The sequence below is a fragment of the Oncorhynchus masou genome, chromosome 20 (genome assembly GCF_036934945.1).
Source record: "Oncorhynchus masou masou isolate Uvic2021 chromosome 20, UVic_Omas_1.1, whole genome shotgun sequence".
NCBI classification, from domain to species: domain Eukaryota; kingdom Metazoa; phylum Chordata; class Actinopteri; order Salmoniformes; family Salmonidae; genus Oncorhynchus; species Oncorhynchus masou.
Window position 1 is genome coordinate 5,271,535 of NC_088231.1, and position 16,527 is coordinate 5,288,061.

At 42.7% G+C, this 16,527-nt stretch overlaps 1 protein-coding gene across 7 annotated transcripts; it reads left to right on the plus strand.

Moving 5' to 3' along the window:
* The first annotated feature begins 1,142 nt into the window (after window positions 1–1,142).
* Window positions 1,143–15,961, plus strand: LOC135506752 (ankyrin repeat domain-containing protein 49-like). 7 transcript variants are annotated; one of them, XM_064926107.1, is made up of 4 exons: window positions 1,164–1,200; window positions 2,050–2,102; window positions 9,667–9,921; window positions 10,978–15,961. In XM_064926107.1, exons 3-4 carry the CDS (start codon window positions 9,712–9,714, stop codon window positions 11,443–11,445), a joined length of 678 nt encoding a protein of 225 aa, XP_064782179.1. In that variant the 5' UTR covers window positions 1,164–1,200; window positions 2,050–2,102; window positions 9,667–9,711; the 3' UTR covers window positions 11,446–15,961. The 7 variants fall into 7 exon arrangements, with proteins under 7 accessions (XP_064782176.1, XP_064782177.1, XP_064782179.1 ...); XM_064926108.1 differs by having other exon boundaries at window positions 1,177–1,200; window positions 9,670–9,921; XM_064926104.1 differs by lacking the exon at window positions 2,050–2,102 and having other exon boundaries at window positions 1,143–1,200; window positions 9,670–9,921.
* Window positions 15,962–16,527: the final 566 nt, after the last annotated feature.

A 16,527-nucleotide genomic window follows, 5' to 3' on the forward strand; every position in this document is an offset into this window, starting at 1 on the left:
TGTGATTTTTCTATACATTATAAATGTTTTGTAGGTCTATGTAGCCACATTGTATTTATGATCGTATACCCATTCATGCTTTTTATATGTTCTATTTATATCTGTATATCAACCAATGACATCAAGCCACGCCCGGCCATGATTACAGACACCTGTGTGTCCTTCCAAATTATATAAATTAGTAACCCACAGTGTTTGTCATTATACCCTGATGAAGACAGCTTGTCTGGTGAAACGTTGGTTATTAAATTGTTGCATCTGGGCACCTAGAGTGTGAGGCTCTCATTTTCTTTATCGGGTAGTCATGGTTACCATGAATCTGAAGATGTTCAAATATGTAAAACGTTTGTCTGTCTATCTGACTGTGTGAAGCCTGTGCGTGCATGTATCTGGGGAAAGGGAAGTTCACTACAAAGTATGTAACTCTATGGGTTGGATCGGGAGGGTGTAATGTTAGGCTGCAGAACGTTCAGCTGTAAATGTGTATAACCGACAAGATTGTCTGTCATGTACATTAGGGAAAATTACATTTATTTCTGTAATATTCTGAACATTTCTCCTCACTGAATACACCCTTTGACGAATAGATATATCCAGCCTCTGTGCCAGCTTTGAAAGACACGGAATGCAAACACTGGGTTTTTAGCACATTGACCCAGCTTTAGCAAATAGACACACAAACCCACCCACACACTCAATGCAGGCTACGTAGTATTGTTACATTTAATTACTACTTATGTTAAATGAAATATTTCTATGTATTTTATTTCCATTAAACTATGATCATTATAAGGGTAATGATAAAAAGTATAAAACAACTTACTCAAAATAGTCTACATGTCTGATATGCTGGTACAGTGTTCTGCATTTGGTTGTAGTTTGTTTTATACGAGTGATGAATGAAAAAGCACATATCTAAAAAAAATGTTTTATCTATGAATGTCATTGTTGGGGCTTCTGTCTGGCTTTAAAACTTGCGCAGCGCAAATACTCGATAGACGACATGGAACATCACCACAGTTGTGTTTCTACTTCCTAGCACGTGCTGCGAAGTGGGTATGGGAAATGTAGTTTTATATGTTAAAAATCGCTCTGCACAGCAACGCTAGATGCAACAAATACTGACGACATATCCCAGAGAAACCCGGAAAAGGGGTAAAGTGCTGTTCGAGGAGGGTTTTGTTGAAAGCTACTACCACAGTAAGTCAAGTCGTATTTTTAAGGAATTAAGCTTTTTTGGGGGGGGGGTATAGCAACTGTCGAATATCAGAGTAGTCATCTACAAGCTATCGCTGTCCATTCGAGGCTTTAAATGTTGTAGCTCATGCTTTTTTCTCGACTACTAACGTTAACGGTCTTGCTCTCCTGTTAAACTAACAAGGAACGATACTTACTGCTATTATTACGAACATGCTTTGAATTAAAATCATTGGGTGATAAGTAAATTCACTTTGGAGTGCGCTTTGGCCGTTCGAAAATTTAGAGCTTTATGAGATTGTCGGAGCGGACACTGGCCGAGGAGTAGAGTTGATCCGAGAATTCTGACCTCAACCGCACTCAAGCGAACGTTCGCTAGCTTGTTAGCTATAGTACTTCCAGACACAAACAAGAGAACAACTCACCCTGACCATTTTACTCGCTCAAGCAGAACTGGTTAGGCAGTGTTCATGTTATCTAGAGCGTTGGTGGCTGTAACTGTGCTGCTGGCAATAACTTAGTTTATTTTTATGCCGTATTTGTAAATTCATTAGTTATTCTGCGCTCTGGCATACTCAGATGCACGGTTGTCAGGTGTAACTGATATTTGTAGTGCAATGACTACTCAAAACTCGTCCAAAAGGCGAAATGTCGCAGACAGACTTGGCAGCTCTGCTTCTAGCTCCTATGCAACTTTGTAGTATTTAGTTTACATTATTAGCCCAGAAGGTTTTTTTGTGTTATTACATACAGCTGGAAATACCTTTTGGAAATCAGTGTGGCGGTAACTCAACAGCATTATGACCAGGAATACAACTTTCCCAAATTGGATCCTTTGTTCGTACCCCCCAGGAAAATTGAACTTATCCCAGAGGCTACCCCAAGACGCTGCAAGTGGAGAAGAGGTATTTGGAGTGGACTTGAAGCCTGACTCAGGAGGCATGCACACAGTCCACTGATTCTGAGTATATTACTGTCTAATGTTCAGTCTCTGGATAATAAAGTAGACAAGCTCAGGGCGAGGATCTCCTTCTATAGAGGCATCAGGGACTGTAATATACTTTGTTTCACAGAATCATGGCTCTCTCGGGATATACTGTCCCGTCCATACATCCAGCTGGGTTCTCAGTACAGTACGCAGACAGGAATAAAGAACTATCAGAGAGGAAGGGTGGGGGTGTATATTTCATGAATAACTACCCATGGTGTGATAACATACAGAAACCCAAGTCCTTTTGTTCACCCGACCTAGAATACATCACAATCAAATGGTGACCATATACCTCCCAAGAGAATTCTCTTTGATTATAGTCACAGCTGTGTATATTTCCCTCTCAAGCTGATACCACAACGGCCCTCAAGGAACTACACTGGACATTATGCAAACTGGAAGCCATGTATCCTGAGGCTGCATTCATTGTGACTGGGGATTTTAACAAACCAAATTTGAGGGAAATGCTACCGAAGTTCTATCAACACATTGACTGTAGTACTCGCTCTTGAAAAACACTCAATCACCATGGACGCCGACGCCTTGCTCCTGGACAAGTTAAACACCTTCTACACCACTTTGAGAATAACCGTGCCACCAACACGGCCTGCTCTCGTTCTTATGAGGTTAGACATTTTAAGCGTGTTAACCCTCCCAAGGCTGCTGGCCAGGACGGCAACCCTAGCCATGTCCTCAGAGCATGCTCACACCAGGTGGCTGGAGTATTAAGGGACATATTCAATCTCTCCCTATCTCAGGTGCTGTCCCCACTTGCTTCAAGATGTCCACCATTGTTCCTGTACACAAGAAAGCAAAGGTTACTGAACTAAATGACTATTGCCCCTTAGCATTCACTTCGGTCATCATGAAGTGCTTTGAGAGGCTAGTTAAGAATCATAGCACCTCTACCTTACCTGACACCCACTTCAATTTGCTTACCGCCCCAATAGATCCACAGACAATGCAATTGCCATCGCATTGTACACCGCCCTTTCCCATCTGGTCAAGAGGAATACCTATGTAAGAATGCTGTTCATTGAATAAAGCTCAGCCTTCAACACCATAGTATCCTCCAAGCTCGTTATTAACCTCGGGGGGCCTGGGTTTGAACCCTGCCCTGTGCAACTGGGTCCTGGAGTTCCTGATGGGCCGCCCCCAGGTGGTGAAGGTAGGAAACCACATCTTCGCTTATCCTCAACACAGTGACCCCACAAGGGTGGGTGCTCAGATCCCTCCTGTACTCCCTGTTCAACCATGACTGCGTGGCCACGCACGCCTCCAACTCAAGTATCAAATTTGCAGATGACACACGGTAGTAAGCCTGGTTACCAACGGTGACTAGACAGCCTACGAGGAGGAGGTGAGGGCCCTGGCGGAGTGGTGAGAGGAAAATAACCACAATGTCAACAAAACGAAGGAGCTGATCGTGGACTTGAGGAAACAGCAGAGGGAGCACACCCCTATCCACATCGACGGGACCACAGTGAAGAAGGTAGAAAGCTTTAAGTTCCTCATCGTACATATCACTGACAATCTGAAATGGTCCACGCACACAGACAGTGTGGTGACAAAGGCGCAACAGCACCTGTTCAACTTCAGCAGGCTGAAGAACTTCGGCTTGGCCCCTAAGACCATCGAACTTTTACAGATGCACAATTGAGAGCATTCTGTTTGGCTGTGTCACCGCCTGGTACGGAAACTGTACCGCCTGCTACCACAGGGCTCTCCAGAGGATGGTGCAGTCTGCCCAATGCATCACCGGGGGCACACTGCCTTCCCTCCAGGACACATACAGCACCCAATGTCACAGGAAGGCCAAAATGATAATCAAGGACATAAACCACCCCAGCCAAGGCCTGTTCACCCTGCTAGAAGGCAAGGTCAGTACAGGTGCATCAAAGATGGGACTGAGAGACAGAAGCTGTTTTTCAATCTCAAGGCCATTAGACTGTTAAATAGCCATCACTAGCCGGCTACCACCCGGCTATTCAACCCTGCACCTTAGAGCCTGCTACCCCATATATTATAGACATGGAATCATTGGCCACTTTAATAATGGAACAATAGTCACTATAATAATGTTTACATACTGCTTTACTCATCTCGTATGTACTGTATTCTATTCTACTGTATTTGTCAATGCCACTCCGACATTGCTCTTCCTAATTTATATATTTCTTAATTCCATTCTTTTACTTTTAGATTTGTTTGTATTTTTGTGAATTGTTAGATACTACTGAACTGTTGGAGCTAGGAACTTAAGTATTTCTCTATACCCGCTATAACATCTGCAAAAAATGTGTATGTGATTTGAAAGGCATGAAACAGCTTCTTTTTTTGTGCTCCCAAAGTCTTTATCCAGTGCTTTGTCGCCATTTTTTATGCGTATCAGTTCTAGCGTGTTAATGTTTTATGTGAAAAAAATAGGTGTCTCCATAATGACAACCTAAATGGCCTACCGACAACTGGTAAAAGGTTGTCACAACGTGCGCGCTTGCTGCTCTGTCTCCTCTCACCCAAGTGACTCAGCCACTAGTGGGCTCAGCTGCCTGCTGCAGTGCTCTCTCACGCACAGCCCTCCCCACCACTCACTCACTCAGCAACTCACTGCCTGATAGTCAGCAGCAGGTCTCAGTGAAATATCTATATATTTTGAGAGAAATGCCATTTTGGCCGCGCTGCACCTTAGAAGTAGCCCCAAAACCCGAGTTCAATACATTTTTGGGAAAACTGCTGACGTGGCAACCCTGCTCGAACGAGAGTGATCTGTTTGGATTTCTTCTCAGGTTTTTGTCTGCCGTATGAGTTCTGTTATACTCACATACATAATTAAAACAGTGTTAGAAACTTCAGTGTGTTTCCTATCCACCAGTAATAATAATATGCATATAGGCAGTTTACTCTGGGCACCCCTTTCATCCAAAAGTGAAAATGCTGCCCCCTAACCCCAACAGGTTAGAAGTAGCCCTAAAACCCACGTCCAATACATTTTCACCTGCGACATAGTTTTCAAAGTTGCCCAAGTATGGGAAAACTGCTGACGTGGCAACCCTGCTCGAATGAGAGTGCTCTGATATCCGAGTAGATAGCGAGAGGGAATTTACAAACACGCACAGTATTGTGTGTCTAATCCTTCTGACTAGCTTCACATGGGGATTCATGATTTAGACCCTAAAACAGCCTAATCCGATAGGCCAGGCTTTTTGACATAATATGCTTTCATTTCCATTTGGGAAAAACTCAGATTTAGACTAGACTACGCTGAATATGTTATTGGTACATTTCCATGATAACATCATATAGGGACAAATTACCCAAACTTGGCCTAGGCTATATCTTTATTGTCTGTCTCACTCAGTAATCATGTTGTTAATGCTGAATGACTATCTTTTCTTCCCATCTCTCAATGCAACATTTCCATGACTACAATGGTCTATCCCTAACATCAAAAGGGGACGTATGACTTTGAATGAATAGGGTGATTTCGCACCTGCATAGTGTGAAAATATTTTTTTGTATCTCAGATTGTTCTGACAATTTTCACGTAGTAACTTCTTAGGAAGAAGGATGTTTGACATGCTTTTTAAACTGGTATCACATTTTGGGAAATCATGATAAAACTGTCCCTTTTAGGCCCTTTTTAATCCTATGCCTCCTGTAGTAAGACCCCATGACAGCGTTTCTCAAACTCGGGGCCTCAAGGGGTGCACGTTTTGGTGTTTGCCCTAACACTACACAGCTGATTCAAATTATCAAAGCTTGATGATTAGTTTATTTTATTATAGTTATTTTATTTAAATGTTATTATTATTATAGTTTATTAGTTTATTATTATTATTAATCAGCTGTGATGTGCTAGGGCCAAAAACAAAACATGCAACCTCTTGCTCTATGATCTGTGAAACCGTTGATGAGACGGACAGCATTTTGGTGTCATCATACCCCTTAGTGTTCTCTCAAATATGGATTATGTCTAGATTCTGAAATACAAATATTCAGAAATTGGTTCATCATTATAAATATGAATATCTAAAAACGACCCTAATTTGGCAATTTTTTTTCAACATTGTTAGATTCTAAATATCAGCGTACGAACTTGACGGACACTATGAAAGCTTAAACCAAGTTTATTCACCCCAAAGGATCTAACAGTTGAACAGACAAAAACATGGCTCTACCAATGGTGATGTATATATACACTGCTCAAAAAAATAAAGGGAACACTTAAACAACACAATGTAACTCCAAGTCAATCACACTTCTGTGAAATCAAACTGTCCACTTAGGAAGCAAACACTGATTGACAATACATTTCACATGCTGTTGTGCAAATGGAGTAGACAACAGGTGGAAATTATAGGCAATTAGCAAGACATCCCCAATACAGGAGTGGTTCTGCAGGTGGTACCACAGACCACTTCTCAGTTCCTATGCTTCCTGGCTGATGTTTTAGTCACCTTTGAATGCTGGCGGTGCTTTCACTCTAGTGGTAGCATGAGACTGAGTCTACAACCCACACAAGTGGCTCAGGTAGTGCAGCTCACCCAGGATGGCACATCAATGCGAGCTGTGGCAAGAAGATTTGCTGTGTCTGTCAGCGTAGTGTCCAAAGAATGGAGGTGCTACCAGGAGACAGGCCAGTACATCAGGAGACGTGGAGGAGACCGTAGGAGGGCAACAAACCAGCAGCAGGACCGCTACCTCCGCCTTTGTGCAAGGAGGAGCACTGCCAGAGCCCTGCAAAATGACCTCCAGCAGGCCACAAATGTGCATGTCTGTTTCTGACCGTTTGAGCAGACTCCATGAGGGTGGTATGAAGGCCCAATGTCCACAGGTGGGGGTTGTGCTTACAGCCCAACACCGTGCAGGATGTTTGGCATTTGCCAGAGAACACCAAGATTGGCAAATTCGCTACTGGCGCCCTGTGCTCTTCACAGATGAAAGCTGGTTCACACTGAGCACGTGACAGACTTCACAGTCTGGAGACGCCGTGGAGAACGTTCTGCTGCCTGCAACATCCTCCAGCATGACCAGTTTAGCAGTGGGTCAGTCATGGTGTGGGGTGACATTTCTTTGGGGGGCAGCACAGCCCTCCATGTGCTCGCCAGAGGTAGCCTGACTGCCATTCGGTGCTGAGATGAGATCCTCAGACCCCTTGTGAGACCATATGCTGGTGCGGTTGGCCCTGGGTTCCTCCTAATGCAAGACAATGCCAGACCTCATGTGGCTGGAGTGTGTCAGCAGTTCCTGCAAGAGGAAGGCATTGATGCTATGGACTGGCCCGCCCGTTCCCCAGACCTGAATCCAATTGAGCACATCTGGGACATCATGTCTCGCTCCATCCACCAATGCCACGTTGCACCACAGACTGTCCAGGAGTTGTAGGGAGGTCATACAGGCACGTGGAGGCCACACACACTACTGAGCCTTATTTTGACTTGTTTTAAGGACATTACATCAAAGTTGGATCAGCCTGTAGTGTGGTTTTCCACTTTAATTTTGAGTGTGACTCCAAATCCAGACCTCCATGGGTTGATAAATTTGATTTCTAAAGTATATAGTAAGAATATTCATTCATTCAGATCTAGGATGTGTTATTGTTCCCTTTATTTTTTTAAGCAGTGTATATATATTGGGGTGGAATCTCCTCCTCTCTAAATATTACATCTCTATTGGTAGGCAGGAAAATAACTGTCAATAAACTGTTCCTTCTCCCATAACGTGACCTGACCTCAACCCTAGTGTGTGGTGGTTGCTCATAAATTGATCATACCTTCAGTTTTAGCAGAGAGCCCACTCTGGAAATGTGATGTACTTGTAGAGTATATTGTTCCAAACAATGTCTTCAAATTTAACAAAATCAAACAGGTAATTTTGAAATATTACTATGAATATTTTTAATGTTGAAAAAATTGTAAACATTTCATTTAATTTCAGAATAAAGACATACTCCATATTTTAGAGCATACTATAAGGAGTATCACGACGCCAAAATGTTGTCTGTATCATGTACAGGTGACAGATCATAGGCCTTTACAGAAGCCAAGTTTAGGTCTAAAAAGGGCCACTTTCATCATGATAAAAAAAGTTTGATACAAATTGCCAGGGACCTCACAATATTATCACGATACTTATGTGCCGACACTATATATTACGATTCTCACAATTCTATAGAGTATGTATTGCGATTCAATACTGTGATTTCTATTGCAATTAGATATTCCAAACATATTGCTCAACATATGTCAGCTCCCGAGGGACAAGAGAACCATGAGAAAATTAGTTTTGATCAGTCAAATTGGCTCCCTTATTAAAGAGATGGAGAATAAGTTACGGAGGTACAGCTGACTAGCTCGAAAATAATATTGTGATATTGTAAAAACAATATAATACGATATCGTCAAAAATAATATCCCTCAATGAAACTCAATTTTTATATATATTTCTTTTGTTCCCGAAAATTGTCAGACCTCCTTCCTCCCAATGAAGTTTCTATGTGAGAATTGCCGGGAACAACCGGAGATATCAAAAATATTTTAGGCTACGCTGGCATGAAATTTCCCACGAGGACCATATCTTTTTTTTGTTCTCGCTGTTGGTCTTTCTCACAGTACCATAATTAAGTTTTTGATTTGTTTAAGTATATTGATGTATTGTCTCCTCTCATTCTCACACACACCTTCAGTAATCTTGGTCTAAAATCATACTTATGTCAAGTGCAGAATTCTCTCTCTCTCTAAGTTGTATCTCCTCTCTTTCCTCTCTTGATCTTTTTCTCTCTCACACTACTTCAGTAATCAGTTGTACAGTCATTAAGCATTAACAATCTTCTCTCTCCACTTCCCATCTCTCAATGCAACATTTCCATGATTACAGGGGCCTATCCCTAACATCAAATGGGGACAAATGACTTGGAATGAATATGGTGATTCCACACCAGGGTAGTCTCTAAAAATATTTTTGTTAACTCCGATTGTTCTGGCAATTCTCACATAGTAACTTTAATTGGAAGTAACTTCAAATGAAATTTTGTTTCACAAACTATTTTGGAGGGAAATCATGATGAAAGTGGCCATTCTAGGCCCTTTTTAGACATGCTCATGCCTCCTGTAATACTAATCTGTGAACCGTACATAATACAGACATCTTGGAGTCATTATCCTCCTTATTGTGTCAAATATCGAGTATGTCCACATTCTGAAATAACATTTTTTTTTCACATTCATTTATTCAACGTGAAATCTCCCATCTTTTATTTCCGCTCGTGAAACAGGGGACCAACACTACATGTTACGGTTTTATATTTTTGTTCAGTATATAGTGTTGATCAGTCAAATCGCATCCCTTAATAAAAAGTAGCTGTCGGTCTTTCTCGCAGTAGCCTACATTTAAATATTGATGTATTGTTCTCTCTCTCCTAAGTGAATTAACTTGTTGATAATTAATATCAATTACCCAATATCTCCTCTCTATGTCAGCAGATTCTGAGTAGACTGTGAGTGTGCATGGGCAGTTAGTACAGTATGGAGGAGTTCCCAGAGAGCTTTAACCAGCTGGAACTGCTGAAGACCCACGACCACCTGATCCCCCGCGGAGCATGCAGCCTCTGGCCGGGAGACGAAGGAGAGGAAGAGGAGGAGGGGGAAAGGAGTGAAGAGTGGTGTCAGCAGAAGGAGGAGAAGCTGAAAGACCGACCGGAGGAGCTAATGCTGTGGGCGGCAGAGAATAACAGAGTGAGTGTGACATGCAAACTACACACACCTTCTCACTAGGGTTGGGAATTGCCAGGGAACTCACGATACAATGTTGTCATGATACTTAGGTGCCGATTTATATGTATTGTGATTCTTACGATTCTATATGTATTGTGATTTGATACTGTGGTTTAATTGGGATTTGATGTTCCTAACATATTGATCACCTATCCTGCACTGAGCACCAACCAGGCTCCAAAGTAACAGTTGGAAACTAAAAGTCATCTGAACGTGTGTATGTGTGTGCATGTGAAGAAGTGGTGCGGGGGGGGGGGGGGTCGATACAGTTAAATGGATGAATTTGAACTTATTGATTTGCAATTTACCCAGAGAGACTTGTGAACGTGAAAAGCTTTTTTATTAAAAGCGTACAACAAGTTTTGGCGTTGAACCTTACATCCTGGAGCTGGTCCTCCAAGGCCAAATTTTTGTGAAATTGACGTCTCGTCAAACATCTTTCTTTTGCAAATCCGGTGCTCAAACTTGACCTATTTTGCTTACCACAGCCTATTATGAGACGTCCATGTCTTCGTCACTGGAAGAGTTTGATATCATGGGCCAATATTTCTAGAAATGTTTGTTCAAATCAACAGTGAATGAGCTGTGAGAGTATAATGAATGTGTCTCCATTTAGACGTCTGATCACTGCTTAAGATTGGAACAGAACAGCACAGAAAGCCTCTGATTACTGTGTGTGTCCTTGTGTGTGGGTGAGTGTCATGATGTGTCTCACTGGTATCAAGAGTTAGTGAGATTTTAATAAATAGAAGGAAGGGGGGAAGAAAGATAATCCCCTAGAGCTCTTGTTTGTTCCCCCTGTCAAACCCGTGCAGAAATAACTTTACGTCTCCATCTCTCTCTGTGGATCCAGAGGCAATAACAGGGGCCAGGGTGGGGTTTTATCTCTCTATTTTTCTGGCCTTGCTTTTAGATTCTTCATGAAATGCATCTGCCTTTCGGGTGTTTCATGACATGTTGAAGAGTTCCATAAAGGTCAGTTAAAATGCAAATATTCTCTCTCTCTGCCACTTTAAGCTGCCAACGGTGAAGCGGCTGCTCTCGGTCGACCCCTTGCTTGCGCATTGCCAGGACGAGGACGGCTATACTCCGTTGCACCGTGCGGCCTACGGAGGTCACGCCGCCACGGCCTCTACCCTGTTGGCAGCGGGCACCGAAGTTAACTCCCGCACTGCCGATGGCTGGACGCCCCTACACAGTGCCTGTCGCTGGGGCCAAGTTGCCACTGCGTCCCTGCTGTTGCGCCAAGGGGCGGAGTTGAACGCCCAGACCAACGGCGGCCTCACAGCGCTCCATCTAGCTGCCTCCCACCCTGGACCGGGCTCCGCCCACACACTGGAGTTCCTCCTATCGCAGCGCCACATCAAGGCGGAGCTTCAGAGCAATAGCAGGGAGACGGCTAGTGAAATCGCACGCCGAAGTGGACCACACCACTTCCTGTTTGAGATGGTGGAGGACTGTAACAGTGTGCGGTCTCCCCGGTGACACCCCCCCCCCCCCCTTTCACACACACACGTACATCAGCTCTTCTTTCCCTCTACCCAGGGGCCTTCATGGAAGACAATACAATGTTCCAAGAAGTGTCTTATGAACGTATGGACAGTCACGTACACCACCACAGTCTTTCTTTGCAGTCCTGGGAGGAAACCTCAATTCTCAATATGATGACAGTTTATCTCATATATTCTCTGTACGCTTTATTTGTCTGAGTCCCAAATGGCAACATATTCTGTACATAGTGCACTACTTTTGGGTCCTGGTCAAAACTAGTGCACTGTGTAAGGGAATAGGGTGCCATTTTGGATGCAGACCCTAATAGCTGGGTACTTGGAATGGGTTGAAAATAAGTGGTCCAATTAGCATCCTCAGATACTATGGGTGATTTTTAGCATGGAAACCCACATGGTCAGACTGTACTTTGGATTAGTTCATCTTGTGATTGGGTGAAGGTGATCCAATTGCTGACTTAAATTATTTTATTTTTAAATAATGCCTGTCATTACAGACGTAGGCTCAAATGGGTTTCAGCGGTGGGATGACTAATATTGTGAAATGAAGCAGATCAGTCTGGATTCCAGGCTAAATTGTGTGTGCTGGAGTAATGTTTCTCAATGGTCTCTGAGCATTGGGGGTGTATTCATCTCATTTATTGAATTGATTGTTGAGCGTTGTGGCCATTTTAGATGATTTATTCAAATTCTATGCTAATTCTACAGCTAATTTGTTAGTCATCCAAGTGTCATCCGTGCTCGCTGTAGAAATAAAAATCAAATCAGTCTAAATCTTTAACGACGTTTCCCTTAATGCCTTTGAATGTCCCATCTCCCTTTACAAATAATGGCCGCCATTTTGATAGCGCTTACCAAACACAACCTGAGGATATTATTCAGAACCGCGTTCATTTTCTAATGTTTGTTTTGCCTCTGGGATGTCCATGGGAAGATGTCTGAAGTGTGTCTATGCCCAGCTTCAAACTCGCTTGGGATAAAGTGCCCTGCCATGTTTTTGTAACTTCTGGTTGTTTTTGATAAAATCACCTTGATTTTGCGCTAAAATGGGTTGTCAGACTTGTCACTATCCAGCCGTGCTACAAAGGACAGAAGTATGGTCATGAAAAGGTCACTAGAGGTAAGCAGAAGGAGAGTCGATGCTCCGGCGATGACGCTTCCCCCTATGTACAGAGCTAGGACCAGCTTCCCCTTTCTCTATCCTAACTTACCCATTATTGGGGTAAATGTGAAATTGACCTAAGATCAGTGTGTAGGGGAAACTTCACCCTACTCTGAGGGTCAACTTTGAGTGTGACAGTTTTACTTCTAATTGCTAAGATACCATATTAGGCTACCCACAAAACGTTAAAGCACAACTGAATCTAATAACCAACTTCTCAGATTAAAAAGGTTAAAAACAGCCTATGTAGCATCAATATTAGTCAAATGTGCCAAAATTGACTGAAGTGTAAGTAGGATAATTTTGGTCATATAAGCCAGTATATTCCAAAACAGTTTTGTGAGATTTGTGTAATGGAGTTCGTCATGATTTACATGAGGGTTGGGCTTGGATTACAATGATGCCCACTCTCTCACTAACACAAGATAGTAGAATTGTCATGCCCAGACAAACAGCTGTGCTGACTGCGCTCTATCCAATCATAGCAGCCAGAACCTAGACATTGGGCTTGTTCGACATTTGCAGACGACAGTGCAAGCAACTGCCGATTGATCTACAAATCATTTAGCAGCATAAATAACTACTCATTATTATTTGTAGATCAGTCACCACAATGCATCATGGATTTGATGCTATATTGAGACAGCCTTGCCCATTACGCAGTGCCACAGACCTGTTTACATAAGACAACACGGCGCCAGTGTTATGTTGTTGAAAGAACATTTGGCCTCTAAGCCCTTTTATGGGGTGGCCAATTGCGGATGTTTTTGATAGTGATCACTCGAGTCTGCCACATTTTTGGGCAAAATGAGAATTGAGATGATGCACTGCCACTTGTCAAAATTCCATTTGCGAGCGTCTTGTGTCCCGCCGTGACCTGTTTTGTATCATGATTCACTATCAAACACTGTCAGACAGACACACTGGATAGTGAGAAAGTTGTAAAAAAAAAAAAAAACAGCAACAAAGCGCACACATCGCTTATCGCAAGTGACTTTATAAGCTTATTTAGCTAACGTGGCCCGGCAGCTTAATGTGCCTGCTAGCTACTACTAGCTTCATTGACAAATAAACTGTATGCAGGGCACCGACTAGTTTTTCATGCACATTTTCTTACTGCACCAAACAACTTAGCTAGATGTAAAATTGTGCTATTAAGACATTGGCAAAAAATGTCAATTTATTACAGGTTTCTTGATTTAACAATTTGGAGAAAGTGAGTGACAGTTGTTGCTACGGTGACTCGGGAGGGACAAAACACAAACATAACACACCCACATCGAAACACACCGCCAAGACCCAAATCTCATTTATTCATAATGAGCTCCAGAAAAACACACGCAGAATCATTGTGTTCAGTCAGTCTCCCTTTAAGCAGCATGTCTTCAAAACCTTTCCACTGCTCCTTCAATGTCTGTGAGACGTGGCTGATTTTATTTATGCAAATGTTGTTCAATCGCACGATAATTGTTCTGTATTTTTTTTTTTTTTTAAGTATGATAATTGTACATGCTGTGCACAAAGTAGCAAGTAAAGAAGATCTGAGTGACTTACCTGTTGTCATGGGAACTGGGAGAGTATGCTGTTCTGCGGTACATATGTGGGCGCAGCCATGTTAAAATACTCACACTGTCCTGTTTCCTCCCACACACACACGCGCACACACCCAAACCTAGCCCTTGGGTATTTATGTAAAAAGGATTGTTTGTACCTACAGTCCATTAGCCTTTCAAATGCCTGGGCACTAGGGGGATAGGGACTGAAAATGGATTTGGAATCGAGCAGTTGCAGTCTAATGGACCCTGGGTCATATTAATTAGGGCACACTGTACCAAAATGTTTTGCAATAGAAAACTAGTGTTTCTTGTTGGACAAGTTAAGATAGGGGGGGAGCTGATCCTAGTTCTGTACCTAAAGGATACTTCACCTTGGAGCGAGAGCAGATGGACTAACAGCCCTAATACACTTCTCATGTTTGACCAAGAGATGCAACTGAAATGCTAAACAGTAGAAGCCCTGCAAATTCTTCAAGGTGCTCATTCAGAAAGCAACCGCTGAATATGCATGTTAAAACCGAAGCACTTGAAAAGATGACAAATTGAGCTTGATTGTTGTGTAATGTCTGAACATTTTGCTGCTCAATGATAAGTTGTCATGCATGCTCGCTGTGGAAAAACAAATACATCTTTGTTCAAATCTCTGTTTATTCAATCTTCATAGTGCATCAACCTCGTCTGGTTCCTTCACTGACTGAGACCGATATGCTTTGACCGTGAGATGCAAGAGATCCTTCTGTTCTTAAAGGAGCAGCACATCAAAACTGGACAGATTTCTATCCCTTTTTAAAGTTCTACTCTTCTAATGTAGCAGATCCAAAACTACGCTAGTAGAAAGTTTGCTCTGTGTGCCAAATGGCACCTTTTTTTATTTTCTTTTAGTGCATTACTTTTGACAAGCCATATGGTGCTCTGTGCACTAAAAGTGAATAGTGCACTACAAAAGTCCACTAAAATGGAATAGGGTGCCATTTGGGGCAAACCCTTAGCCACGACATGCAAAGGAAGCAGTCAAGCTGTGTTTGTTGAAGTCATTGCAAAGGTTTCCTAAGTAAAGGATCAAAGCTTGACTAAACCACCGAGCCCATGGAAGGTTGCAGGATACTAATGGGCACTAGCAAGATCTGTTTGGCATAACTTGTATCTCAAAATCAAACATAAAAACCCTACACACACAGATTCCTAATGTCCTTGAGTGATAAAGCATAATGTAGATCCTTGACTTCAAACAGGCTGCGGGAGGCTTTGAAGAGTAATCATAGGAGGACCACTAACTGCAGTGCGGCAGCCGTAGCCCTTTCAACTCTTCAGACCCGCACTTTCATTCAGTGGGGAAAAGAAAAGTGTGTCCTTTAATGTTATACTCCCACACTTCTCTTAAGTTAACCCCTGAGCGTGGCTCCTGGCTCAGTGGCTGTCACCCAGGGCAATAGAGGAAATTGCTCTGAACCCTGTATTCCTATTTTCTCAAAGCCATCTTTCTCCTTGTAGTGTCCATGGTGACAGGTGGGATTATTGTGGAATGTCAGGGGAGCGTATGATGACACGGTTTCCCTTGAATGAAAAGACTGGGTCTGTGTGAGAATATACATGTTTTTTTGTGTGGTGGTAGTTCAGCTTCAATATTGCAGATTGTGTGTTCTATCAATGTAATTGTCTGAAAATTTCCAATCCCCATTTTTTTTTTTTTAATTTATTTCCTTTATTTTCCCCCAAGCCTACCACCCCTCCCCAAACGTATTGCAAATAAAAAACATAAGTATTCAGACCCTGAATGAGACTCTAATTTGATTTCAGATGCATCCTGTTTCTATTGATCATCCTTGATGTTTCTTCAACTTGATTGGAGCTCACCCGTGGTAAATTCAATTGATTGGACATGATTTGGAAAGGCACACACCTGTCTACATAAGGTCCCACAGTTGACAGGGCATATCAGCTCAAAAACCAAGCCATGAGGTCAAAGGAATTGTCCTTAGAGCTCTGAGACAGGATTGTGTCGAGGCACAGATCTGGGGAACGATACTAAAAACATTTCTGCAGCATTGAAGGTCCCCAAGAACACAGCGGCCTTAAATGGAATAAGTTTGGAACCACCAAGACTTCCTAGAGCAGGCCGCCCGGCAAAAGCAAGTGGGGGAGAAGGGCCTTGGTCAGGGAGGTGACCAAGAACCCGATGGTCACTCTGACAGAGCTGCAGAGTTCCTCTGTGGAGATGGTCGTCCTTCTGGAAGGTTCTCCCATCTCTGCAGCAATCCACCAATCAGGTCTTTATGGTAGAGTGGCCAGACGGAAGCCACTCCTCAGTAAAAGGCACATGACACCCCACTTGGAGTTTGCT